A 26,442-nucleotide genomic window follows, 5' to 3' on the forward strand; every position below is an offset into this window, starting at 1 on the left:
AGAAACAGAATTCATGCGCGGCAGTTAGAGAAGGGGTTGTATGCAAAAAAAAAGAGGGAGTAAAGATCATTTCTATGAACACGAGTAAAATAATTACCATTAAAAACGGGCTTGAAATTTAAACCGTTGATGAATCTATAATTACATCTATCAATAGATCGGACATCTAGGATTCGTTTTGGAGGCTTGGAGTTATAATTTTATCTAATAATGGTGGATATTAGCTATTGAACGGTCTTGATCATCTATAACGATGACCTAACTAGCCGATTAGGATATTTTATTCAGTAGTTTGCGGATTACCAGACCAGGCCGGAGAGAATAGTCAAAAAGACAGTTGGTTCTTATAAAAGGGGCATCTTTAATTTTTCAAATTCACTGTGAATGCCCTCTAAATACCAGCTTATTACAATTTCACCCTGTTTGCAAATAGGTCCAAAAGGATTAACTTAAATTTTTGAGCCCCACCATGATGTATATGACATATCCGCATCGTCCATATGCTTTAAAATGAAATTTTGAGGCATAATCCAAAAAAATTAGGAAGATCCAGCATTGAAGTGGCCCACACCAAAGTAAACAGTGGCCCCATGAAGTTTTTAACGGTGGGTGTTTGATTAAATTTTTCCTGTGGTGTGGTCCACTTGAAATTTAAATCTAGATCTGTTTTTGGATCATGCCCTAAATTCAGTTGGCATAACAGATGAACGGTGTGAAAAATCCAAATACATCACGGTGGGCCCACAAATATTTAGCAGCATCCTCGATTTTAGCGTAGAAAAGAAGTAAAAGTAAAGTCAATCCTCGAAAACAATGCGGTAATTACGTATGGAAATAGACATTACGTATTTACAATGCAATTACGTTTACCTTAGAAAATCAATCCTCGAGAGCCGTTTGGAAGACAACAAGCTAAGCAAGAACTTTCCTATGTCGATTCAAGAGAGATGAAGCAGAATCCCAGAAATCAAAGAGAGGTATATCCATTTCCTGTAATTTCAGTTTGCTTTGTTGTCGGATTCCTTTGTTGGGATTTGAATTTGAATTATAGAAGCTTTTAATGTAGTTATCTTGATTAGGCTATTTGTCTCTTTTCTTTTTTGAACTTTGGTGGGGGAAAATTGCAGTTGGATTGGGTTGAAATCTTTTGTTTCGGTTGCACATGCCTACAGCTGCACTGGCCGAGAACTATGCTGAAGAAATGGCTCAACAGACAGTCGGGGGAGTCGGATTTCAGTGCCGACGAGCGCGACAGCGAGAGCGAAGTCGATGATGATGAAGAAGGTTGGAATTATAGGATAATTTTATTGGTTTTTTTTTTCTTTTTTTTTTCTTTTTTTTTTTGTAATTTTGATTTTTGGGTTTTCTTTGAATTCGACTGTGGAGATTGGAGTAAAGGGTGTGCCTGGAATGCTTTTTGAGGATTCTGGTTTTCGGTCTTTCTTGTTTTTTTCCCCCCCTTATTTGAATTTCTGGATTGAAATTTTCTTTGTTTTAGAAGATTGGTGTTTTTTTTAATGGTCTCGTTGAATTTTACGGTGGTGATCTTCAGCCTGCATATGTTGACAGTGTGAATTGGAAGAATCCATTTAGAATTTCTGTCTGTTTGATCCTAAGCTCGATTTCACATGCAAGCTCATCTTTCAACCAGCGTGTTACCTGTGTAGGACATGTGAACTGTGCAAAAGGTGGGGCTATAGTGGGGCCCAGATCAATGGGCAGCCAATTGTTTTATTCAATGCACAGGTATGGCCTGCCAATGAGTGGATGGGCTAGATTTTCATGGAAGGTGATCTGTGGTGTGGCTTATCTTCTGGCATGACTAGGATGTTCTACATGCATGATGCATTGGTGGGAAAGAGGGGGAATGATGTATCTGAAAGTTTATGTACTGTGCTTTTTATATGATCATACCTCTTCAATTTGAGCTGTATATTCTTTTTTTCTTTTCTTTTTTGTGAAGTAGAAGGTTTCATTTCCTTTTTTTTTTTCTCGTTTGGCCTGTTTTACTGCAGGAATTTCAATTTGATCTGTACATTCTTATTTTTATGTTTTTGTGTCTTTTTTCTTCTTTCAGCAGAAACGTGCGACTGGGAATGGGAACAGGAAGGGGAACGGGAATTGGGTGACGCCTACAAGAAATCAGGTGAGTGCTTGTTTTGATTTGGATGATAGTATATTTTGTTATTGGCCATTCAATTCTAAGTTTGATGAGATTTATTTTTCATTTTGATTGGTTTTGGTGCATCCACGCTGTTGATCAGTAAACATATTTGCATTTATTTATTTTATTATTTTTTAAAATCAAATGGTTAGAGTCCTTTGTAAAATGGTGACCTAAGTTGGGATATGAATCCCAAGTACAAGGAAAGATTTCTCAGTTATATTATGGTTCCTATCCTTCTGATTTGGCAGGAAACAGGGTCTTGTTTGCAGACCATTGATCTGATGAGGCCCACTATCAATAGTGGGTGTCCTGTAACCTCCTAGGCTAGAAAAGCACAATCTCTTGATCTTTGAATTAGTATCCATCGAATGCGGATTGTTGCTTTATTTTCTCCTTAACCATCTATTTGCTGGCCATTGATCAAAGGTTTAGGATCTTCCATTCTGGAAGTTTTCCTGCGTACGCCTTAGCCAAACAGTGGGTTCTGTTGGGAATTCAGTGTCTTCAATTTGGATCATGGAAGCATGACCCGGACATGTATGGAATGTTGTGCCAGAAGTGTACATAAGCTGAAGCTCATGAACTTATAAATCTGGTCCCAAATCCTCAGAGTGAGTGGTGCTTTGTTACCAATTGATGTAGAGACTGACTGCAATACCAGCCACTCACTACAAAAGAAATCTCATGGAAGGAAATTGAAAATAAATATCCAAGGCTGAAGATCATAAAATGCTAGAAAGATGACCAAAGAAAGCAAGGAATCGGGTCTGAAGGCAACTCTAAAGAGGGGTTTTGATGCGATGAACTCAAATCAACACCAAAAAGCTGATGGTCTTAGGCTTAAAATGTTGCTAAAATACTGTTATGGCCCCTCCTGATCTTCAGTAAGAACTCTCAACCAAAGAATCGGATTGAGCTTCAAATCTGAAAAAGAAGTTTTTTGTTGTTGTGCGAAAAACCCTTAAAACACTCTCAAGATTAGCTGAAAATTCTGGAAAAATCATTTGAACTCTCTAAAAATCAAGATATATTCTCAGGGACACTTTTGATTAGATCTAAGTTGGCCGGCTAATGGACCCACATGCCTGGGCATGTTTGAATACCAGAAAAATGAGACTATCTTGCAATGGAGAGACAAGGAGGAAATGAGGAACTGGTTAAGATTGATGACCAATAATTACCCAAAAATGGCTATTTTTGATGGGTTGGGTTGATAATTCATGAAAGTGGAGAGTTTGAGAAGGTTGTTACTTGTAGAATTAGATCTAGGTGGATGAAATGAAGACGTCTCTCTGGAGTATTATGTGATTGTCGCTCATAAAGCTAGTTTGTTCCATGTCTCTCTGGTTTTATAGCTATCCTATCCTATAAAATCCCCATCCCATAAAATCCCCCTCCAAATATCGTCGGGTTAAGTCACTCATGGACTTGGAATTCTATCCACCTTTTAAAAACTGTATGTAGAACACATGGATTAAACATCAGGTGCCCATTACCACGGGAGCGGAGAATTTGAAGTTCAACTGTTCAGTTCGACGAGCTAAAAAGTTACAAGTACATGGCTGCATTCAAAAAACAAATATCTTTTATTTCGATGGATATTGAATTATCCAATCTATGTGAACTTGGAGGTGTGGGCCATCATCCATTGGACCCACCAGATGAATGGTCCAGAACCTGCAAATGTGTGTCATGTGTAACTAGTCAGAAACAAAGCTCCATTTCCATGACGGATCATCAACTTTTCCTGAATGGTAAAATGCATAAGATGTTCACTCTCAATGACTTCATGAACAGAATGTGCTGGGACACCCGCACGTAAATTTTCTTCCTTTTCTGTTAGCATTTAGGGGATGCACTTTGTAGTCTGTTGAGGTGTGAATTGTAGCTGAGAATGTCTTGTCTTAAGGAAGAAAACCATTTGTTGTCTTTCAGAGTGTTTTCCTTCCAAGTTAAGAAGACGAAACTCAGAGACCTGTCGTGCGCAATATATAAACACCAAAGAACTCAGGTATGTCGTTCCTTCTCCTGGGGTTGTCTTTGGCCTGGATTTTGAACTGGTCAGACTGGATCTGTTGGGCCAGCCCTGTTCGAAAATTTGGGTGTTCTTGGCCTGGGCCCAGTTCATTGACAACCATAGACTCTGATGATATATGTTTGTTCTCATCCAATAGAAACAAGGTTGCTGAGTGGCCCTTTTGCATGCCAATTCTTGCCTGAACTGCAGTTTTGATGTATTGCAGGATTTGTGTTGGCACGTGGAATGTCGGAGGAAGATTGCCGCCTGATGACCTAGATATTAAAGATTGGCTAGACATGGAAGAGCCTGCTGATATATATGTGCTCGGGTAAATGTCTCATAAAAAAACCAAGGATTTAAACTTCAGTGAATACTATTTTTTTTTTTTTAAAAGCAGCGAACTGAAATTCATTAAGAGGAAAACAGGAAAAACAGAGAACTAAAACAAGAAAAACAGAAAACAGGAAAGAGAAGCAGATCTGCTGAGATAGCAGAAAGCCCCTAACATCCTAAGAAACTAAGATCATAATTTTTCAGATCCTTGACATTGTACGCCCATTCGACCAACATTCTTTTAGCCCTGGACCCCACTGCGATAGCTGGAGAAGAATTATCATTGAAGCATCTTTCGTTCCTCTCTTCCCAAACAGACCACCAGATAGCAAGAATAGCCATGCGCCAAATGGTTGATCTGATTTTTCCTAGATTGAGACCATGCCAGGACAAAAGAAGATTGGAATCCGTGTCTGGAATGCACCAACTGATCGAGAAGCGCTGGCAGAATTCCACCCATATTTGGGAAATATAAGAGCAGTGCACCATAAGGTGATTCACTGACTCGGCCTCTTGCATACAGCTAAGACAAACATTAACGATCTGCATTCCCCTCTTTCTGAGATTGTCTATGGTTAGGATTCTGTTTCGGCCCACCAACCAGCCAAAACAAATGAATTTGGTGGGCGCTGAGTACCTCCAGATGAAGGGGGAAACAGGGGTAGACGGGGTTGATGTTGGAGAGATCTGAGAATAGAGAGATTTGAATGTGAAGGAGCTGGATTTGTCCATCTTCCAGACGAGACTGTCAGTCAAGTGATGTTGCGGCATGGTCTTGGATATGCAATCCTGGAGATCCATATATTCTGAGAGTTCACTATCGTAGAGGTTCCTTGAGCATCTAATGTCCCAGACAATTTGGGCAGGCGTGACTGAGTAGCAGTTATGGATGAAGATGTTTTTATCGGGAGCTAGGCGGTAGATGCTAGGAAATCGATTTTTTCAGGACGTCATCCCCCACCCATAAGTCTACCCAGAAGCGGATGGAAGAACCGTTGCCCAGCTCGAAACTAATATTCTAGAGAATTGCTTTCTTTGCCTGAAGAATCCCTTTCCAAAGATAGGATGCCTTGTAGGACAAGGAGTCTTTGGTCCACCAACTGCCTGGAGGGGAGCCATACTTTCCTTTGATTATTGAGGACCATATAGCATCTCTTTCGGCGCCTAAACTCCAAGCCCATTTGCTGAGCAGAGCGAGATTCATGAATTTCAGGTTTTTGATGTTGGCGCCACCTTCTCAGAATAACTTGCAGACTTCCTTCCATTCAAGGAGATGGATTTTCCTCTGGTTTTCTTTCCCATACCACAGGAAATCTCTTCTTATGTTATCAATGGATTTTAACACCGGAGCAGGGCATCTGAGCAGCGACATGAAGTGCAAGCATTGTACCTATGCTATTTTATTCCACATCCACCTATCAATACTCTTTTTTATTTTCTTCCTTTCATGGTCATTTGCTTGGTGATACTTCATGGGACTTTAATCTTGTGTGTTATACTGTCTAAACATGCCATTTCCATGTCGTAATCATTAGGGCTGGAAATTTGATACTTGTCAACACAAAAGCAAGAGTTTAACTGTACACATCTGCATCTGATATCTCATTTTTTGGGAAATTTAGCAAGTTTTTGTACAAGAATTCATATGCTCGACACTGGTGCATGTACCCAGATAAAATGTAACCTGTCCACATGCTTTCATGTTAGTTCCAAATGCCTTTTATTATGAAAAACGCTTGTGTACCTTGCACTAGGTACCTACTGAGATTACTTTCTCTAATGTGGGGGAAAGTGCATGAAATACACCCCTCCATCAGGTACACCAGCCTTTGTTTGGCTTTGATTCCAAAAATCAGGCAGATTTAAGTATTCAACACTCAGGTGGGCCACCCCAAAAAATGAGACCTAAAACCTCTAAATTCATGTGGTATGGTCCGCCTGAGCTTTAGAATACTGTGATTTTGGGCAATTATTTCATCCTGATGAGGCAGGTCAGATGAATGGATTGGATGGCATGTAAACGCCATGTTGGGCCTGACTCAGTTGGCACTCCATCCCAATTGTCACCTATGGTGTGGCCTACTTGAGTTTTGGACTATCACATTTTTGGGTCCAATGGTTAACATGAGACAGCACACATGATGGATGGGTGGATCTTATGGAAGTACCCCAATGTGGCTTTCGGTTTGCGAAAGTAACCCGGGTAGGTACCTAGTGCAAGGTACAGTAGCACAGTCTTTTATTATCCCTAAAATGTAAAAAAATAAATAAATAATAATAATAAATAAATAAATAACAAAAAAAAAAAAGAAAAAAAGCCATCGAGTAGGTTTAGAATAGTTAGACCAGTTGCTCAGATAGAGGACACTACTAGATTGTGAGTGTATGAGGCACCTCCAGTTTCTTCATCTTTCTTGCCCTTCTACTTTGATATCTGAATAGGTGGTACTGTATCAATTATGTTCATTTGGGCCTGTTTGCATGTGAGGCAGCACTGATTGAATCGGAAAGGGTAGCCTTATACCTTTCAGTTGAAGTGGGATTGGTAAAAAAGGGTACTAATCTGTTTCCGCTTTGCTCAGGACGTTTTTGTAGAAACTGAATATCTGACATTCGGATGGAGAAATTCTGAAAACTAGGATTCTTCCCTACTCCAAATAGGCCATCCATTGACTTTGGGTCCTCTCTACTCGTGTCGTTATAGCCTTGGGCTTCATTTTGTTGCAGCAGCAAAAACATTTATGCTCATTTTCTACCAGGGTTGTTCCTATTTAATTGTCATCAGTGATGGGACTAAAGGCATTTAGCTGGGAAATTTCTATTCAAACAGATTCATGTATGTGAAATTAGGAGAAGAGATCATGAGAGGAGAGTTGTGTTCTCTTCCCCTCTCTTTAATATTATATTCCCAAGAAAAGGTTACAGAGGTAGAGAAGATGTTTTACAAGAAGAGACATAAGGAGATAAAGATAAAAACTGGATTAGATCCTCTATTCCTAATCAACATATGGCACTCGACATGTGTACATTGTAGGTGTATACTAAGTTTTGTACACTAGCACTCCCTCTCAAGCTGGTTCAAGAATATCGTTCATGTCGTGCTTGATATTGTTGGTCTTAAGGCACACTGTTGATGTGGCTTTGGTGAATACATGACATAGGGATGGACGTGATGAGGTTGATCATTGTCTTCCTCAGGGGTTATCTACTCCGAATCCAAGGAGCTCTTTGGACTCCTCACAGAGCTTCCTCGAATCCACAATGGATAAAAGTAGAAATAATTTCTAATAAATTCGAAATAATTGATTGATGGTAAAAAACGAAATTACAATCCTTTAAATAATGAGCTCAAACCTAGGACGGAGTTTTAGACTCAAATTCCAATTCAAACACCCTAAAAACGTGACTTACTATAAATAGTATTACTATTTATAGATGGTCTCCATTCCTACTAGACTTCATGTTTTTCGGCCAAAAATGGTTAGTATCCAATTTGGCCTAACCACATTATTCTCCTAACTTTTCTAAGCCCTTTTCATGTTGGGCACGACTCCTACAACTCAAAGGATTAAAAGTTATACTCAAACTAAAACTTACTATTTATAGTAAAAACGAAAATAAAATAAACTTTTGACCGTCGATAACCCTTCGTAGCAGGTTGGTTGGCTACAATATCTTCTCCTACACCAAAATCATATATGATATGTCGAAAAACTCCTCCCGGTTGGCGAGATACGACTGTTTCAAGGTTCTGACTGTCCGGATCATTTCTGCCTCCGATCGGACCTTCTCTGGTCCATCTTTGCCATGAAAGTGTCTGCGACCCACTCTACATCAAGACATCTGCTAACTGATCTTGTAAACGAAGAAAGGGTGTATGCAGAAGCTTGGCAATTAATTTCTGTTGAATGAAATGAGAATCAACTTCAATGTGCTTTGTGCGTTTGCAGAAGACGGGGTTGGATGTAGTATGTATGGCTGCTTGATTATTGCTATGTAGTGAATCCCATATTCTGAAGGATGGCTTTCACTTTTAGAATTCACACGCTACATGAGCCATTGTGTGATATTTGGCTTCAATTGAGAAGCGAGCAACAACAAATTGCTTTTTACTTTTCCAAGTAACTATATTCCTCTTATAAACGTGCAATACCCTATAGTAGAGTGCCGATTAGAGGAGTTGTCAACCCATTCAACATCGTAAAAACCACTTATATTCAAATGATCATGATTTGAATAGAGAAGACCATGACCAGGCGCAACTTTCAGATAACAAAGAATTTGTAGACTGTTTCAAGATGATGATGACAATGTCGTTGCATAAATTGGCTTACAATTTTAACCACATAAGAGATCTTAGGACGAGTAAAGTTGAGATAAATTAGTCAACCCACTAGTCGATGATACATGCTTGGATTATCAATTTCGTCTAATTGTCTCTCATATAACTTATGATTTATTTAAATATGTATGTCAATTGGACGAGCACCAAGTAAACCAACCTTAAAGAGAAGATCCGACACATACTTACATTGGGATAAAAAGATTCCTTGTTTTAAGTGAGCCACCTCAATTCCAAGGAAGTACTTTAACAGCCCTAAATCCTTCATTTCGAATGACGAGGCCAGGAGTTTCTTAACATTGTTTATCTCAGTTGCGTTTGTGCTAGTTAGAATGATATCATCAACATATAAGACAAGAATTGTCGTATTGTCATTTATATTATATGTTTTACAAATATAGAATAATCAATGGTGCTTCCTTTTAAATTCAATGTTGGAAATTGTATTACCAAGCTTTGAAAACAAAGGCCGAGGCATTTGTTTTAGGCCGTACAAAGCTTTCCAAAGACGACAGACTATGCCAATATCTCCCTTAGGCCAAAAAATAGGAGGAAGGGCCATACATATTTCTTCGTGAAGATCACCGCGTAGAAACGTATTTTTTATGTCCTATTGATGCAGAGGCAAATTACCATTCATGGCGATAGACAAGGGGATGCAGACAGTTTTTAATTTGGCCACTGAGGCAAAAGTTTCGTTGTAATCTTCTATGTACTTTTGAGTGAAGCCCTTGACAACCAACTGTGCTTTATATCTGTTTATCAATCCATTAGCGTTGTATTTAACGGTGAACACCCATTTGCACCCAAAGATAGTTTGCCATGTGGAAGAGTGACTAACTCCCCAGTATTCTTTTCTCCAAGGGCCGACATCTCTTTTACTAGGACTGCTTTCCATTTAGGGACACCTAGAGCATTTGTAATCTTGGTTAGGATAGATACATATGATATAGATGGAAGGTATGACCAGTAAGAAGGAGAGAAATATTTGTATGAGACAGTTACCAATGATATGATGAGTACAAGACCAAGTTCCTTTGCAAAAGGCAATTGGGAGATCCACTTGTTCTAGTTTCAACATTGAAGAGTACCAGTGTCGAGAAGAGTAGGAAGTTTCTTCCTTGGAGAGTTTACCCTGAGTTTGTTGGTCGGAGTGGGGTTTGGCACTTCAATATGAGACTCGTCTATGGCAGGAAGTGGAAGAGTTGCAAGAGTATGTTTATTGTTTAGTGAATTAAAATAAAGTACGTTCTCCAAGAATGTGACATCCTTAGAAACGTATCTTTTCCAATTTACAGGACATTAATATTTGTACCCTTTCTAAGAGTTTGAATACCCTAAGAACACACATTTTATTGATTGTGGTCCTAGCTTGGTGTGGGATGGTCCAAGAATGTGGACAAAGCAAGTGCAATCAAACACTTCTAGAGGTAGGATAAACAAAGATGCACGAGGCTGTAAAACTTGTATTGTGTAGTTGCTTTTGAGACCATTGGTTGGAGTTCAATTGATTATATAGCTAGCAAGGAGAATGACTTCATCCCAATACATTTTTAGTACTAAGATGCATATTAGTAAAGATTGGGTTCCTAGCTTGGTGCGGGATGGTCCAAGAATGTGGACAAAGCAAGTGCAATCAAACACTTCTAGAGGTAGGATAAACAAAGATGCACGAGGCTGTAAAACTTGTATTGTGTGGTTGCTTTTGAGACCATTGGTTGGAGTTCAATTGATTATATAGGTAGCAAGGAGAATGGCTTCATCCCAATACATTTTTAGTACTAAGATGCATATTAGTAAAGATTGGGTGACCTCTATTAAGTGTCGATTTTTACACTTAGCCACTCCGTTTTATTAAAGCGTGTAAGGGCACGAGGTGTGAGATTCTATACCATGACCTACAAAATATTTTTGTAAGTCATGGTGTAAATGTTCTGTTTGTCTACTCAAGGATTTAACGGGTCTCTTTCATCATTTCATTTGCATTTATGTTATTACACTTGTGATTTACTTGCGGCATATGCTAAGATTAGCTGGGTCATAGTTTAAAAACTCGAAAAAAAAAAAAAAAAAACAACAACAACATGACTCGACTCAATATCCACTGGAAGACTCGATATTTAATAATTAAACTATGAATTTAATTACACTAATAATAGACACTTAAAATAGTATGAATATAAAAATATGTTGTTTAAAACATGAAAACAGTGTGTGGTCATCTGGTAGATGCTGTTTGCTAGCTTGGTTGAGGTCATGGGTTCAAATCACACTACCTGCACTTTCCTTTCAATTAAAAGGCTCTCAACTCAAGCAAATGACTCGGTCGAGTCATACCGAGTCGTGCTGACTCAACAAGTCAAGCTGAGTTTGGACGAAGTCAAAATCCTCAGCAACTTCCACAGGGATTCGGCACGATTTCTGTTTGAGTTTGAGTTGACTTGGCCAAGTTTCTGGTCGAGTTACTGAGTTTTAGAACTATGAGGTGGAGATGCATGAGATGACAATGTCACTTTGAGGCTGAGTGTCTCATGTATATTTTTTTCCATTAAGGGGCTGTTTGGGGTGGATGTCCTATGGTATTGCAACCAGTTCTATCCACAACATCTAAATCCTGTAGAAGACCAAAAAATGCTGCAAAAATGGGAGAAAAACACTCAGATAATGGCACTTTATTACAATAGTATTATCTTCGTGGCAGTAAGTATTAGAACATTCTAATATTTTGGCGGAAGGCAGGAAAACCATCACATCTCATGACCAAAGGGGTCATAAAATCCACAAAATTAGAAATATGAGAACATTCAGGGTTTTTTTCTGTTTTATATATGCTCATCAATATATATTTCACAAGCATTTCAATCAATACTTTAAAATTTTATATTTCTCTTATTGCAGTCTTCAGGAGATCGTTCCATTAAATGCCGGCAACATCTTCGGCGCTGAGGACAACCGACCAGTTCCAAAGTGGGAATATATTATCCGGGAAACATTAAATAAAATTCAACCTGTCAAGAAAAAGTTCAAATGTCACAGTGATCCTCCTTCTCCATCGAGGTTCAAGCCATCAGATGATGTTCCGGTTATTGAAGACGAGATATTGCTTGAAACTGATAGTGACAGTGATAGAGAAGTCCATCCGGTGGATGAAAAATTTTTTGGTTTTAATATGAACAACGATGGATCTCCCACAAACGGAAAGGAATCCAGATTCTGTGAGGAAGCCCACCGCTTGGGAGAGACTGATTCATGCCTACCGAAAGAAGTGGATATCGAGAAGCAATCTTCCGGGAAGAGTTTGAATAGGTTACATTGCCTTAGGTTGACGGACTACAATATGAATTCAGAAACATCAGTGGCCCAAACTAAGGCGTTAACCAGAATGCTTAGCGGGTCTGAAAGGATTGGTCTGGTATGGCCAGAGATGCCATTGAACTTGCTTTCTCAACGTGGACTAGATAGGATGAATTCCTTCAAGTCAGTTAACTCTTTCAAAGCATCTAAGTCTTTCAAGTTGTCGACTCGTGGTGATGATAATGGACAATCAGACATGATTTTGATACCGGATCTTGATCTAGAATCCGTTATGAATAGAAAAAGGAGATCAGCTTATGTAAGGGTTGTTAGTAAGAAAATGGTTGGAATTTTTCTGACTATATGGGTTCGTAGAAGCTTACGGAGGCACATCCAAAACTTGAAGGTATCTACTGTTGGTGTTGGTGTTATGGGCTATATTGGCAACAAGGTCAGTTCCTTCAATTTTCCATGATTAGGCATTGGTATCTTTTGCGACTTCATGAAGATGTTTGAATTTTTTTGAAATTTCTTCCATTGTAAATAGTGCTAATATCTTCTTCTTCCTCTTCTTTTTTGAAATTATATGCTCTCTTCTTCACATAGCATCTGATGATGCTCTTAGGGTCCATTTGGTTACTGAAAGAATTCCGTTCGGTCAGCCTTGTCTCAGCAGGGAATATTTCTTTGGTTCATCAACAATCATTATTCAGATAGTGGCACTAACTTCAATAAGACGTTTCCTCATTTCTTAATAGTGTGCAGATTCTAGGTTGTGTGGTAGGCTTGTCATCTTAGCCTGCCTTAGCGTCTACTCATTTTTTTTTTTTTTTGTTAGCACGTTAGTACACACACACCCCCACTGTTAGTCACACCCCACTTGGGAATTGATACCAAGGCCTTAGTGTTGATACAAGGTAATTCTAGGTTGTGTGGTAGGCTTGTCATCTTAGCATGCCCTAGCGTCTCTTCATTGACTAGCTTTTTTATGCTTGTCTTATGTTCTATGCTTGGGTGCCATTTTGATAATGTTTTTGCTTTTTTCCTTGGGCTATCCTTGTGCAATGGGGCTTACACCCTTATCATTAGATTTGGGCTTTGGCCCTTGTTGATAGTAATTGGCTTTAGGCCCTGCTTGGTTGGTAATAAAATTTTTCTTACCTTCCAAAAAAAAGAAAAAAAGAAAAAAAGGAAAGGAAATAAAAAGCGCTTAAATAACACCAAAGACAAGGCCATCTAGAAAGCTAGCCGTTAGCGTGGATTGGGCAATCTAGATGCTAAGTTGGTTTTAGCCCATTTTCCATAAACTTTGAGGAATACAAATCTTTTGTACACATGCATGGCACCCCTAAGCCGCACGTGTGAATGTCCCACAGGTGAGACTGCTCATCTTCAACCATCCACATTTGACCTTTAGGTGCCCACGTGTCCATACGCATGTGTACATACACTACATGTTGCCAACATGCATGCCCAAACATCATCAAGTAACCCACGCGTTACATATGCCATTATTGATTTGAGCTACATATGCTTGTCTAGAAAAATTGTTTGAAGAACAGTAGAAAATACAACAAAATAGTCCATTCATAGAAAGCCTGTTCAGACCACCTTGGTTGGACATGCGCTTAAAAAATTCTGTCTAATCACAACTTTGATGATAACCAAACGGGCCCTTATAGATGTGGACATTCTCGTCATGATAGCCTTGAGTTACATTTACAGCATCCATTGTATGAATTAGAAAAGTTTCCATCTTCCAATCTCCCTTTCACTTTTCTCTGATTAACCACAAATCAGAAATTTCCTGTTATGTGTTACAGAATGCTTATCAGCTAAGTAACATTTTACAGTGCAATTGATTGATCTAAAATTTGATGATATCTGGTCCAAGAATTCGATTTCATTTAGACCAGTTTGATGTGAATGAAGCCTTCTAGCAGTACATGTAGCTGCAGGCAACCGCACATACTCATACAAAAATGTTTTTGGATCCCTCTTGTTGTACTGCTTTATCATCTCCCCTGCTTTCTTTGCACCTATTAAGTGGGATTTTAAAAATGATATCGTAGAATGCATTTTATATAGCTGTTTGAATGTTTGTCAGCGACCATAGTATGCTCCAAGGAAATCAAATGATTCTTAGTCAACTACATGCATACATTTTCTGAGTGAACAGGAATCTTACTGGTTTTTGCATGTCCTCTCGTGTTTAGACTTTATAGAGTCTGATACTGAGGTGTCTGTCTCCATCATGCTTGTCCTTATTCAAGTGTCAAAAAAACAAGCCAGCTCCAAATGAGATTGAACAAGCTCTAATCTTAACAAAAATAAAAAAATAAAAAACATCTTCACTAATGCGAGAAGGTGCATGCTTCTTTCATGCCACCTTGCAAATGAATGAAATTAACACTTAAAAAGCTAACAGTTCAAAGGTAAGGATAAAGGAACGAATATAAATTTTTCTAGAGAAGTTAAAGAAACAACATGATAGGATGGTCAACACCCCCCTCATGTGTGTACTTCTAACGAGATATGAAGTATATTCCTGATTTTGATTCTGCAGCTCAGGCTGAAGGAAGCATCATAAATAGCTGGATATTTTCTTCGTCCTTATCTTCAAAATGATTTTTTCCCTAATTTTCCATGTAATAATTAGGTAACTTTGCCAGTTATTGTTTGAATTATCTTCGATATTATCGTTATCTCCAGCTTGGCGATACCGATAACACTGGTAGTATTAGAAATTCCAAGCATCAGCAATGTATTGCTAAGTACTACCAACGAATCAATGTCGCCAATATTTTCAATTGTGTAAATTCCAAGTGTCGCTTGTATTGCTAATGTATCTATATTGCCAATGTATCGCCAATATTTTCGATTGTGTAAATTTTAGGTGACGCTTGTATCACAAGTGTATCGGTGATATTTCAATAATATTGCCAACGTAGAAATATCACAGAAAGTTTGTTTATTTTTTTTTTTTTTTAAAAAATCTATTTCAAAATTTTTTTATGAGCGCATTGTTGTATGCAATTTTCAATTTGTCGTTGCTAATATTGATAATATCTCAATATTATCATTATCGCAATGCCCGTGATATCAAGACCACAATCTTTTGTTTCCTTTCCTGTTGTTGATGATTTCTTTGCAAAATATCACGAGTTGTCGATATTCTGCAATATCAATGGATGTTTGGATGGAAGGTTGGATGGATGATTGGATGGTTAAATGGGATGATGGTTAAGACTGTTTCTTATGACGACACATGCTTTTAAGCCCCCATTAAATGGAAATTTATTGTGTATACATTCTTTTTGCAAATTTTTTATTCCTAAATATGCAAATATACATATTTTAGCATCTCCTAAAGTTTCATTGAAAATTCTACCATTTTTCCTATGTTTTCTCGTATTTCTGGTTAACAGCGATATTATCGGTGATATCGATATTGTTTATGTATTCCCAACTAGCGAAACTTGTAGCAATACTGATACTTCAAACACTGGTGTACCTTCTTTTTTTTTTGGGGGGGGGTTAGCATGTTAGTACACACCCCACTGTTAGCCACCCCCACTAGGGAATCGATACCAAGACCTTAGTGTTGAAACGAGGGTATCTTCACTCTGTCTACCACTTGAGCTATGGATCGGGGTGTGGCAGTTAGTGTACCTTATACTATAGCAATGTCTCTCTTTCAATCAGAGAATGAGAAAAATAAGACCTAAAAATCAAAGGCATGGAGCTCATGAATGGTTTCATTGACTCCATTGGTAGGATCCAGATAGCAGTTTTATAGTAAAGTTTAACAAATATAACAAAAGGCTTATGACTTCACAGAGAAGTGGCTGAAACATGAATTTTCAGGGGCTGACAACAATATTGTTCCTCGAAAGTGCCCTTGGAACGTATTTCTTCATTACATTTGAAATCTTTCATTTATCTTCACTTAATAGGCAGCTCCTGTTATCATCTCTCTCTCTTTTCTTTTCTTCTTTTTTTTTTTTCCAAATTGGTCTTGGTTTCAGTCATTTTGCCAAGAAATTTGTCAATTCAACGATTGTTTTAAATAGTTTAGTTTCAACGGAAAATATAGCTTGAATGAAGCTTACAGTAAAGAAAACCCACCATATTCAACCACATGCAGCTCATCCTCATGGGAAGTGCTCATTCTCTTACAAATCAATCCTTCAGGTGCCTTGGTGAATGTACATACCTATGGGTATTATTTAGATATGTAGATTAGAATCTCCAAAAGTGATTTGGAAATGATGGTGAACCTTTCAATAGGCCCGGTGCTCTGACATGAAAAAAAATAATTTAATTGATACAGTTCAATCATTAAAAATGAGGAAGTAGAAGGGAGAAAACCAAAAGTCCCATGTACATAATGCTTGAAATCCAACATTTTCAAAACCGGCCCCCCTCATCCAATCTATGCTGCATCAGCCTCTTTTACAATAAAATAGAGAATATAATCAAAAGACCCATGTCCATAAGAAACATGACAGCATAAATGAATTTGTCTTATTAACATGTACCTCATTCATCTGATCATCCAATCTAATTCATATGTTTTCTTATGGGCCTGTTTGGTAGACACCTATTTTAGTAGGTCATAATCATTTTAGTTAAAAATATGATCTCTAATACATAATTTGGATTAACTATATGAGACAAACTCATCTTTAGGCGTCTACCAAAGAGGCCCTAAGTTTTTGCTTTGTTCTGCATTGGCTGTTATCAGTTGATGAATGCAGAATTTTCAATTTTGGAAAATATGTTGATAGCTTTTAAGTGCATCCCAGGGATCAGTATCTGTCAGCATGTCTATATATCAAACACTGTTTTGCTTTATCTGTACTCACCTAACATCGGGGGAGAAGGAGGGGGATGGACATCGAAGAAATGCTGATGTGCATGAAATACAACGGAGGACGCAATTCAAGACTGTTCCTGGTATCAGATTCCCTAAAACAATCCATGACCATGAGTAAGTAAAGAGGTTGCTTCTTTATCTTGTGATGGCTCATAGACGTGAAAAATCATAGTTAGTTTCTCGTTAAGATTCATTTGAAGTCTTTTCTTTCTATTCCCTGTACCATTTGTTCTATGATTTTTATTTATTTTTGGGTTATCTCTCCTGACTTTGCCAAATATAAAAAGAAATTTCCATGAGAATTCTTGTTAAAACAAGTGCATGAAGTATAATGAAAGCTGTGTAGGTGGTTGCTATGGTAAATAGTATCATGATAACTGACTTCTCATGGCTTCACTTCACTTCCTATTTTGCTTGAGTTGTGGCTATGATAAAATCCTGTCTAAGTTGCTCATTACAAAATTTTCTGTTTTGCTTTTGTTCAAATTGAAGAACTGTATGTTTGTGTTAAAAGCAAGATATATCCTGTTTTGTATTATTGAACATTAAAATAAAATAAAAAATAAAAAATAAAAAGATGCTGCGATGTGGGTCTTTTATGTAGGCATTTTTAGTCAAAATGAGAACTTCGGTGAGCAGATGAAACTAACTAGTGTATTGAACCATGAAAAACTCTCTCATGTAATCAAGAATATCTCCAATTGTTCAGAACAATTAATCTAGCTAGGAACAGTTGTCAATCTAGAGATAATCAATGCTACCAATCACTCATGAAAGGTGCACACAAACGAGCAGACAGTTACATTGTGTGCATAAACTTTATTTAGATACATGCGTGCATGCATGCAGGGCAAAGGAAATGCCTATGGATTGATGCATGTGCATATGATAATGTGCACAGTTACTCATACCACATTGATTAAAGTCATTTTTATGTAGGAGTGAGGAAACCCATGGTTTGTGTAAGAACCTTAAATGTGACACCAATAGACATCAAAGCCTTACAAAGAACTTCATACAAAGGAAAAGTTATTTATGTCTGCATACCTTTGGAAGTAGATCTATGCTATCCCCATAGGTTCATGTTATATAGTTGTCTACATGCCTTTGGCAAAAAGAACTCCAGATACCATGTGACCACATGCATTTGGGCTTTCTTGCTAGAAAATGTAAACATATTAGCCCCCAAAACAAGAAAGGGTACACAGACATGCAGGTTGTGCATGTGATTTAGAAGTTGCATCTTGCTTGCAAACTTAAAAGAAATTTCTTATGGAAAGGCAGGGGAATTAGCAAGACAAGAGAGGAATTGGGCTCTCCTCTCTAAGCGGTGGTGGCAATTTGGTTGCACTGAGGAGTTTGATTTGAATCAAATATGGCATCAAGGGGAGGTTGGGCACCATGGGACGTGAGAGGAGCTTAGTTGCACAATCCTTCTAATCAGTTGCTACTCCCGCTTCCTAGCTGTTTGTACTTGCTAACATTTTGAAATAGAGATGTTTCCCTGCTCCGGCACCAAAATATGTTGCTGCCTCGATTGATGCTTTTTACAACTATAGAGAGGCACCTAGGGGATTGGTGTTGTGGAAGAATGTCGGTAAGTTGGGAGAGCTAACAGACTAAGTGGGCTTAAAACCTTTATGGGGGGGATGAGGTTTAGGGTGGTGGAAGGTGAGAAGGTTATATTTTGGGAGGATACATGGTTAGGAAATGAATATTTGGTGCTTGCTTTTTCCTCTTATATATACAGTGGCAAGCTGAAAGGAGCTCCAGGAGTGTGCTAATTGGGGGAAAGCATGTATCAAATGTTATTTTTCGAAGGAACCTTAAAGAGGAGGAGATTGTGGAGTATATTAATCTTCATGCAAGGCTTGAAGATATTTTCATTAATAGAAATATGTAGGCAAAAAGGATCTAGAAGTGAGCTCCTAAGGGCGAGTTCTCTTGATCAACAAATTCTCAATTGGGATCAAGGCCAACAATGTGCATCACCAGCTCCTGAGCATTTCTTTCATGTGTTAAATAGGCAAAGGAATCAATCAATAATCTATCTATAGAGTGTGTGAGTGGCTTCTGAAATTTGTGGGCTTTTTTCTGTCCTTTTTAGGTGGGTTGGGTTCTCCAAGTGAAAAAATTCCGGCCTTCTAAAAGGCAGCAAGGAGGCCCTTTCAAGGAAAGAGGCAATGTACTTCAACAAATACTTCCTCATGCATATATCATGGGGCAAAGAACAGATAATAAAGGTATCGTTGTTACAAAGGGTCAGCCGCTACCCGATCTTGATTTGGTCACTTTCCCAACGTGCTTTTGACCCAGCTGAATTTGTTCACATGGCCTTGAGAATGCACACCTATTGCGAACCTTGCCACTGCATAGAGTAATAAGGAGATGAGATTCACCTATGGGACTGGGTATACTTACACAATGACTAGATTGGAATCAATTCATTGCTTGTACGTAATTGGTCTCGCAGCATGCGTGGATCAATTCACATGCCATGGATGATCAAGCATTCGTTGTCTGCATGATCATCAAGGGGAATCCATCTCTGATCAATCAATGATCCATCCCCACTACAATATAGGCTTACATTTGGGTACGGATCTGATCATGCCAATCTCTGTGAGCCTCATCCAAGTCATCTCATTAATCAAGATGGAGATCCATCTCATATGTACATGCATCTCAATATGAGTCACTCCTGTCATGCATACCTACACAATGGTCTACACTGTGCGAGAAGTGGACCAAACCTTTTAACTGACGAATATTGACCACATCTCTTCACGATGGGCAATTTGAATCTGTGTGCACATGTTATCCTAAAACGATCACATCCATACATATAAACTCAAATATTGGAAAATCTCAATATAATCCAATGAATAAATACGTACATGTGTTGATAACGGTATGATGGGCTGCACAAAGTCTAACAGTGAATACATCAAGAGAGCTTGACATTGAAGCTAGCTTGCATCTTTTAGCTGACGGGTGGAAGTTGAAGAGTTTTTTGCTCTCTCTCTCTCTCTCAAATTTATTAAGAAGCTCGCACAATGCGAGAAAAGAATCTTTGTATCATAGATTATTAGATGCTAGGTAACTTTCTGCTTTTCCTCTTTTTTGAGGGCTTTAGTAAATCGGTGGTTATCTCTATTAAAAAAAAGTCAAATGCTGGGTGACTGATTGTTCATAAACTTCATGGATGACAACCTGTGTTTTAGATTGTTATAATTGCACATGGGAATTCCTTCCCATTGTTGTAGTTCTATTGTCTTTAATACAAGTATCCATTACCCATTAAGAAATCATCCTATCAAATCATGTGACTTCTTTTTTAATTTCCAAGTTCCTATGGGAAATTTTACCTGAGTGCATTGCTCTCTTTTCAGGCGAATGATATGGTTAGGGGATTTGAATTACAGAATCAACTTATCATATGATAAAACACGAGAACTCATCTCCAAGAGAGCTTGGTCCAGCTTGAGTGAGAGTGACCAGGTGAGTTAACTTACCCCGTGCATTGCAAACACAAACCCATGGAAAGGAAACTAGAATACTTCCTGATGTTTCCTTTTTCAAGTGACTCTTGATCCACCTGATTAATTTCTGAATTCTGACGTTGATTGATGACTGTCCTGAAGATATTTTGCCATCTTGTGACAGCTGATACGAGAACTAAAGAAAGGTCGTGCCTTTGATGGGTGGTCAGAAGGTACTTTAACTTTCCCGCCAACATACAAATATGAGTTTAATTCGGAGAAGTACGTTGGGGAGGATCCAAAGGCCGGAAGGCGTACTCCAGCTTGGTATGTCTCTACTAGTCATTGCTTATCCATTTTGATTGGTTTATCTTTCTGATTCTTTGTTATCTCTGTTGTTGAATTTCATCTGTTCATTTGTTTGTCCATCCACTCATTGATTTGGAGTGGTGTGTGCCTGTTTGAGTCTGAATTTGGAGAACACCCATAAACTACAAATACTCGTATACTTAGAGAGAATGCCCATAAATGGAAGGTAGTTGATGTCATCAATGCGTGCAATGGTGATGTATGTGGGTTCCCATGCGTAGCCTATGAAACTATAATTAGCACACGTCTACACATACATCTAGGGCCTGTTTGGATAACACCAAATAAGTTACTTTTTAACTTGTTATGTGATTAAGTTATTTTTTTCACTTAAGTTAGTTTGGAAGAATCATTGTAAAAGTAACTTATGAGTTAAAAGTAACTTATCTCAATTAGTTTTTTTTTTTTTTTTTTTTTTTTTAGCTTTTTAACTTATTACTTTTCTACTTCTCTCTTTCACGGTCCATGTCAAAGGAGGCTCCACATGATGGACCGTCCACATCAAAGGTGGGCCTCACATGATGGATGACCCCTCTTAATGTAGGCCCACATAATGGATGGTCCACATTAAAGGTCGGCCCATAATGATAAACAACCCACATCCAAAGCAGGCTAGTATGATGGACAACCCACTTCAAAGGTGGGGGCCCACATGATTGACAGTCCACATCAAAGGTGAGCTCCACATGATGGGCAATGGACATTGAAGCTAGGCCCCACATGATGGATGGCCCACAACAAGGTGGCCCCACATGATGGATGGTCCACATCAAAGGTCAGCTCCTAATGATGATAACCCACATCCAAGGCAAGCCCTGCATGATGGGCAACCCACATTGAAGGTGGGGCCCACATGATGGGCAATTAATAACGGTGGACCCCACATGATGGATGGTCCACATCAAATGTTGGCCCTAATGATGAGTGGCCCATATCCAATGTAGGCCTCGCATGATGGATGGACCTCATTGGAGGTGGGGCCCACATGTGGTCCACGTCAAATGTGGGCTCTACATGATGGGCGGTGGATATTGAATGTGGGCCCCACATGATGGACAATAACATTGATGGTGGGCCCCACATGATGGATGACCAACATCAAAGGCGGGCCCTACATAATGAATAGTGCATATTAAAGGTCGAATCCTAATAATGAATGGCCCACATCCAAGGTGGGCCCCTCATGATGGACGGTTCACATCAAAGGTGAGGCATACACAATGAACAGTCCACGTCAAAGGTTAGCCCCACATGATGGACGATGGATGTGAGGAGGACCAAACAGACGTGAGGGATAATTACTTGTGATGTTGGAAACGAAGCATGCTTTTCTACTTTTTGGCTGATAAGTATTTGCTGAATAAGTAGAAACCAAGATAAGCTACTTATGGCATAAGTAGCTTATCTAAAGTAACTAACGATCCAAACGCCCCCTTAATGTTAGGAGGGGGAGTTGGTCCAATGCCAACGGAGGCTTGGAAGGTACTACACTTCCATCTCATTACCACACACGTGGAATACATGGATTAGATGGGACCCATTCATTCAGTAGGTCCAATAGTGAGCCATCGACCAAAAAATGAAATGAAAAATGTTTGGATGCTCCTAACCCTTTAATCAGCAATTGCTTGCACTCAGTGAGAAAAGGGTTCATTTATTTGATGGCAAGGATCATTTGATCAAGGCTTTTTCCATTAGTGGCCAACCAATGGTGTAAACTGGATGATGCATGATTTGGATCATTATACACGTATCACATGGACAGTACACAATGCAGAAGCAGGAAACTTCCATCCCTTAGGAAGCATTTGATATCTTTCCATTAAAATTTAAAAAAAATAAAATAATAATAATAATAATAATAAATAAAAAACTGCGAGCTATAATCAAATTTAAAAACACCATCTCTTGATAAAAAGAAAAAGAGAATACATGAATATGATATATATATATATATATATATATATATATATATATCTTAAAGAATATTTAAAATGATTTATGGGGTTTTCCATGATTGCATGCATAGACATGCGTACTTCTACCAAACATGCATGTGAACTTTGCTAGGGGAAGACATCTTTGGCTAAATATCTTGTGTAAACTACTTTTACTCTTACCTCTATGTCCATGTTTTTTTATGAATCTCGTAAGTCTTCCATCTGTTTGGTTAAGATGGTGACATTTTTTGCATTTGGACAATTAGAGTTACGTGTACATCTGTACTTCGTGCCATATATGGGCTGTTTGTATTTGGGCAAACTTGTGTTGACAAGGAGTCGGAGCAACTGTACATCATCCATGGTTTGTCGACCCCCTTGTGCATGGGAAGAATGCACTTTTGGACCAGTAGTCATGGATATATGACCATTAGACCATGGATCGGATATCTCTGGTGGAGAGTTGGAGCTACTTGCTAGTGACCTGTTAAGGTTTTAGTGCATATGAGGATCACACTTGCGCACATGCATGACAGGTTCTAGTCTGCCACTTGTGCAACCATCCAAGTTCAAGCATCCCACATGTGCATATGTGCCATCATCAATCTTCAAGCGCCTAAAAATGCATCACATGTCAATGTGCACATGTTAAGTGTGCACTTGCACATGTGTGAATATGCCACCAACTAATCTTTAAGTTCTCCACATGTGTCACAATCTATCCTATCCATTTTCCAAGGCAACAAACAAGCGATGGAACAACTGGTCAGCAACAACATGCCGCGACCAACTAGCCTGACAACATGTCGTTGATTGCTAGTTGTAACACAGCTTTGCCCAAATGCAAACAAGCCATAGGGACACAAAGTAGTGAAATAAAGGAGCAATTTCAATCCCTTTCTTTATCAGGCTTAAAGAAATTGAAACAATGAATGATGAAAGCCGACCTAGATAGCTGGGACACGACTATGATACTGATGATGGATGTACCCTGCCACTTTACTTAAAGATTATTTGTACAACGCATAGTTCTAAAACTCGATGACTCGGCTCGATACTCAGTCGAGCAACTCAATCCGAGTCTCTTGGAAGATAAGTTTGACTCGGGCGGGACTCGACAAGAGTCATCGAGTTGACTCGAAAACTTGGTTGACTTGACATGACTCAGTGTGGCCTGATCAAATCACTCAGCCAGTTATTTAGTTGTCTTTTTCTTTTTCAAAATAAAAAATAAGGCAGGAGAGTTGATCAAGCGATCTTCTCGAGAGCAAATAGACCCATTACAAGTGACTATTAGATGCATTTGTGTTTTGTTAGGGATTTTTTTTTATATTACCACTATTTCCAAATATATTAAATTTTTTACACAACCTCCATACTTGATAAAGTGTCGAGTGGAGTCGAGTGAAGACTAAATCGATTCTTTGAGTTGACCTGACCTGGCTGAATATCAACTCGAGTTGAGTTTTCAAGTTTTTGAACTATGGTATAACGATCCAACTTACCATTCATTTCTCAATGAAGGACTAAAAAGCATGATTATGAATATTAAAATTATGAAAATGACATCCGGATATTCAGTTATGGATAGAACTACCAAAAAAACATGCACAAAACTGGCATGTCTTACCCTTTAGAAAATGATCCCACATGACATCATGTTTCCATATTTTTATTCACTTGAATTTAATAAATGATCCCACATGACATTGTGTTTCCATTTTTTATTCACTTGAGTGGAAGTGCTTGTTGTCCGTTCAGGTGTGACCGCATTCTCTCGTTTGGAAAGGGGATTAGGCTATTGAAATATAAGAGGGTTGAGCAGAAGCTTTCAGATCATCGTCCTGTGGCTGCCACTTTCACAGCCGAGGTTGAGGTCTTCTGTCATAGGAAGCTTCAAAGAGCTCTAACATTCACAGACGCAGAGCTAGAAAATGGCGATGTTATATCGGAGATGGATATTGATGCCGGCATGAGCCGTTTGAGGCTTGGAGAGGTCTGTTTTCTGCCTATATAAGAATTACATAACTGCCATGTGGACCACTGGGTTAAAAATCAATCCTGACTGCTGGGTTGCTTGTTGTCCACCTGAATCCTGGCTTGCCGGCATGGCCATTTACAGGGAGCTTTTCTAATCCCACATGCACCTCTCTCTGCATCGGGCACTTTTGTCAGACATTCAAGCCATGCATCTGATGGGCCCCATGTTCAAAAAATAGGCTGGCGCACGTATGAAAAGAATGGACGGTTTGAAAGAATTTGATGACTGTCCACCTTCTATGTACACATGACCGGCTTGTTGAGTTGGCCTACCTGTTGCTTGGGCCAGGTCATCTATACGGTAGTGCCTAGTGCCCACCTAATACGTGGCTCAGATGTCCAATACATGTCGGGTTGGCATATGTCTGTAAGTAGAGAGATGCTGAGGCAATTTGCCCAAGGAAAGATCGAAGATGTGATTCCAGACAGAGATGCTGATAATGAGGCACACGTGTATGATCCAGGCTACTCATCATGTGGGGCCCACTGTGAAAACACACGTTGGCCCACCTGATTAGCGCTTTGCAATGTTTAGGCCAGGCGCCCTGCTGGATGAGTGGCCAGGATTTCACGGACACATGCCCGTGACTCACGTCTTCAATCTCTTCCCTCACGAGTGGCACTTCTCATGTCTAAATCAATGCCCGGCTAGTAAGACACACTTCTCTAAATCTCCCAACTGATAATAAACTAAGAACTCAATTATTTTCTGTTCCTGTGCAGGAACTCTCTGGGTGGGATCGTTAGGACGGTGCGGCCTGCTGGGCAAACCTGAAGATACACCAAGGGAGAAGCGGGGTGAGTCCCCACAACTATCTCAGTTCAATACATTTTTTGTTCGTGAGATCCAACGGAGGAAATCACCCATTACTTCAGGTCCATCCCTGATCGATGATGTATATTGTTTTTTGTAGAATTTGTATATTCAAAACTCCTGATTGATTTCTCAAGAATGTAATTGATAGATCCCCTTTCCACTACAAGATTGTCCTCTGAACCCAATCAAATACATCCAAACAAGAGACCTTATGGTTGGTTGATGGCTGTCTAATCGCCTGTAACTAATTTTTCTAATGAACTCAGAAGTTTGGTAAAATAAAACACAAAATTAAAAAAATATAATAATAAATAAAATCAGAGAATGAAAAGTTTGGGTTTAAATATGGTTTGGACTAAAAAATTGGCAGTGAAAAAAGGCCATATTTGTGAATATGAGTGTATTTATTATATATGAAAAGGTTAAAATAGAATACCATGAGTGAAATAATTAAATTTTCTATGTATGAACAATAATGTATATAGATACTTAGATGGTTCTCTTTGAGTCTCAACTCTTCCTTTCTCAAATAATCCACATATAAATCAGTCAATCTCTATTAAAAAACTTCCACCTTCTATTCAATTTTATAAATGGGTGGTGACTGGCAAAAATCAAGCAAGCCTGATTTTTTTTTTTTCTGGCTCTGGACCTAAACTGGGATTATGCATCTAATCATTTGAGTGCATTTGGCATACACATCACAGTGAGCCCTGCCAAAATTCAAGTCCTGCCTCTTCGACCATACGAAAAAAGAAA

At 38.8% G+C, this 26,442-nt stretch overlaps 1 protein-coding gene across 4 annotated transcripts; it reads left to right on the forward strand.

The window, feature by feature from the left end:
* Positions 1 to 827: 827 nt before the first annotated feature.
* Positions 828 to 25,917, forward strand: LOC131254046 (type IV inositol polyphosphate 5-phosphatase 3). Of its 4 annotated transcripts, XR_009175470.1 has the most exons (12): positions 828 to 977; positions 1,128 to 1,284; positions 2,078 to 2,146; positions 4,103 to 4,178; positions 4,411 to 4,515; positions 11,761 to 12,607; positions 16,965 to 17,149; positions 20,428 to 20,536; positions 20,702 to 20,844; positions 24,588 to 24,822; positions 25,402 to 25,517; positions 25,590 to 25,917. XR_009175470.1 is itself a non-coding variant. In XM_058255089.1 (11 exons), the coding sequence occupies exons 1-11, from the start codon at positions 948 to 950 to the stop codon at positions 25,611 to 25,613; spliced, it is 1,980 nt and encodes a 659-aa protein (XP_058111072.1). In that variant the 5' UTR covers positions 829 to 947; the 3' UTR covers positions 25,614 to 25,917. The 4 variants fall into 4 exon arrangements, 3 of the variants coding, with proteins under 3 accessions (XP_058111072.1, XP_058111075.1, XP_058111082.1); XM_058255089.1 differs by lacking the exon at positions 25,402 to 25,517 and having other exon boundaries at positions 829 to 977; XM_058255092.1 differs by lacking the exon at positions 25,402 to 25,517 and having other exon boundaries at positions 829 to 977; positions 2,081 to 2,146.
* The last annotated feature ends 525 nt before the right edge of the window (positions 25,918 to 26,442 follow it).

The sequence above is a fragment of the Magnolia sinica genome, chromosome 1, assembly GCF_029962835.1.
Source record: "Magnolia sinica isolate HGM2019 chromosome 1, MsV1, whole genome shotgun sequence".
NCBI lineage: Eukaryota > Viridiplantae > Streptophyta > Magnoliopsida > Magnoliales > Magnoliaceae > Magnolia > Magnolia sinica.

Excerpts from the sequence above, each read along its gene's own strand:
- LOC131254046 (XM_058255089.1), top strand. The coding sequence starts at position 948 with ATGAAGCAGAATCCCAGAAATCAAAGAGAG. Across the intron at positions 4,179-4,410 it reads ATAAACACCAAAGAACTCAG|GATTTGTGTTGGCACGTGGA; the intron begins GTATGTCGTTCC and ends GATGTATTGCAG. Across the intron at positions 4,516-11,760 it reads GCTGATATATATGTGCTCGG|TCTTCAGGAGATCGTTCCAT; the intron begins GTAAATGTCTCA and ends CTCTTATTGCAG.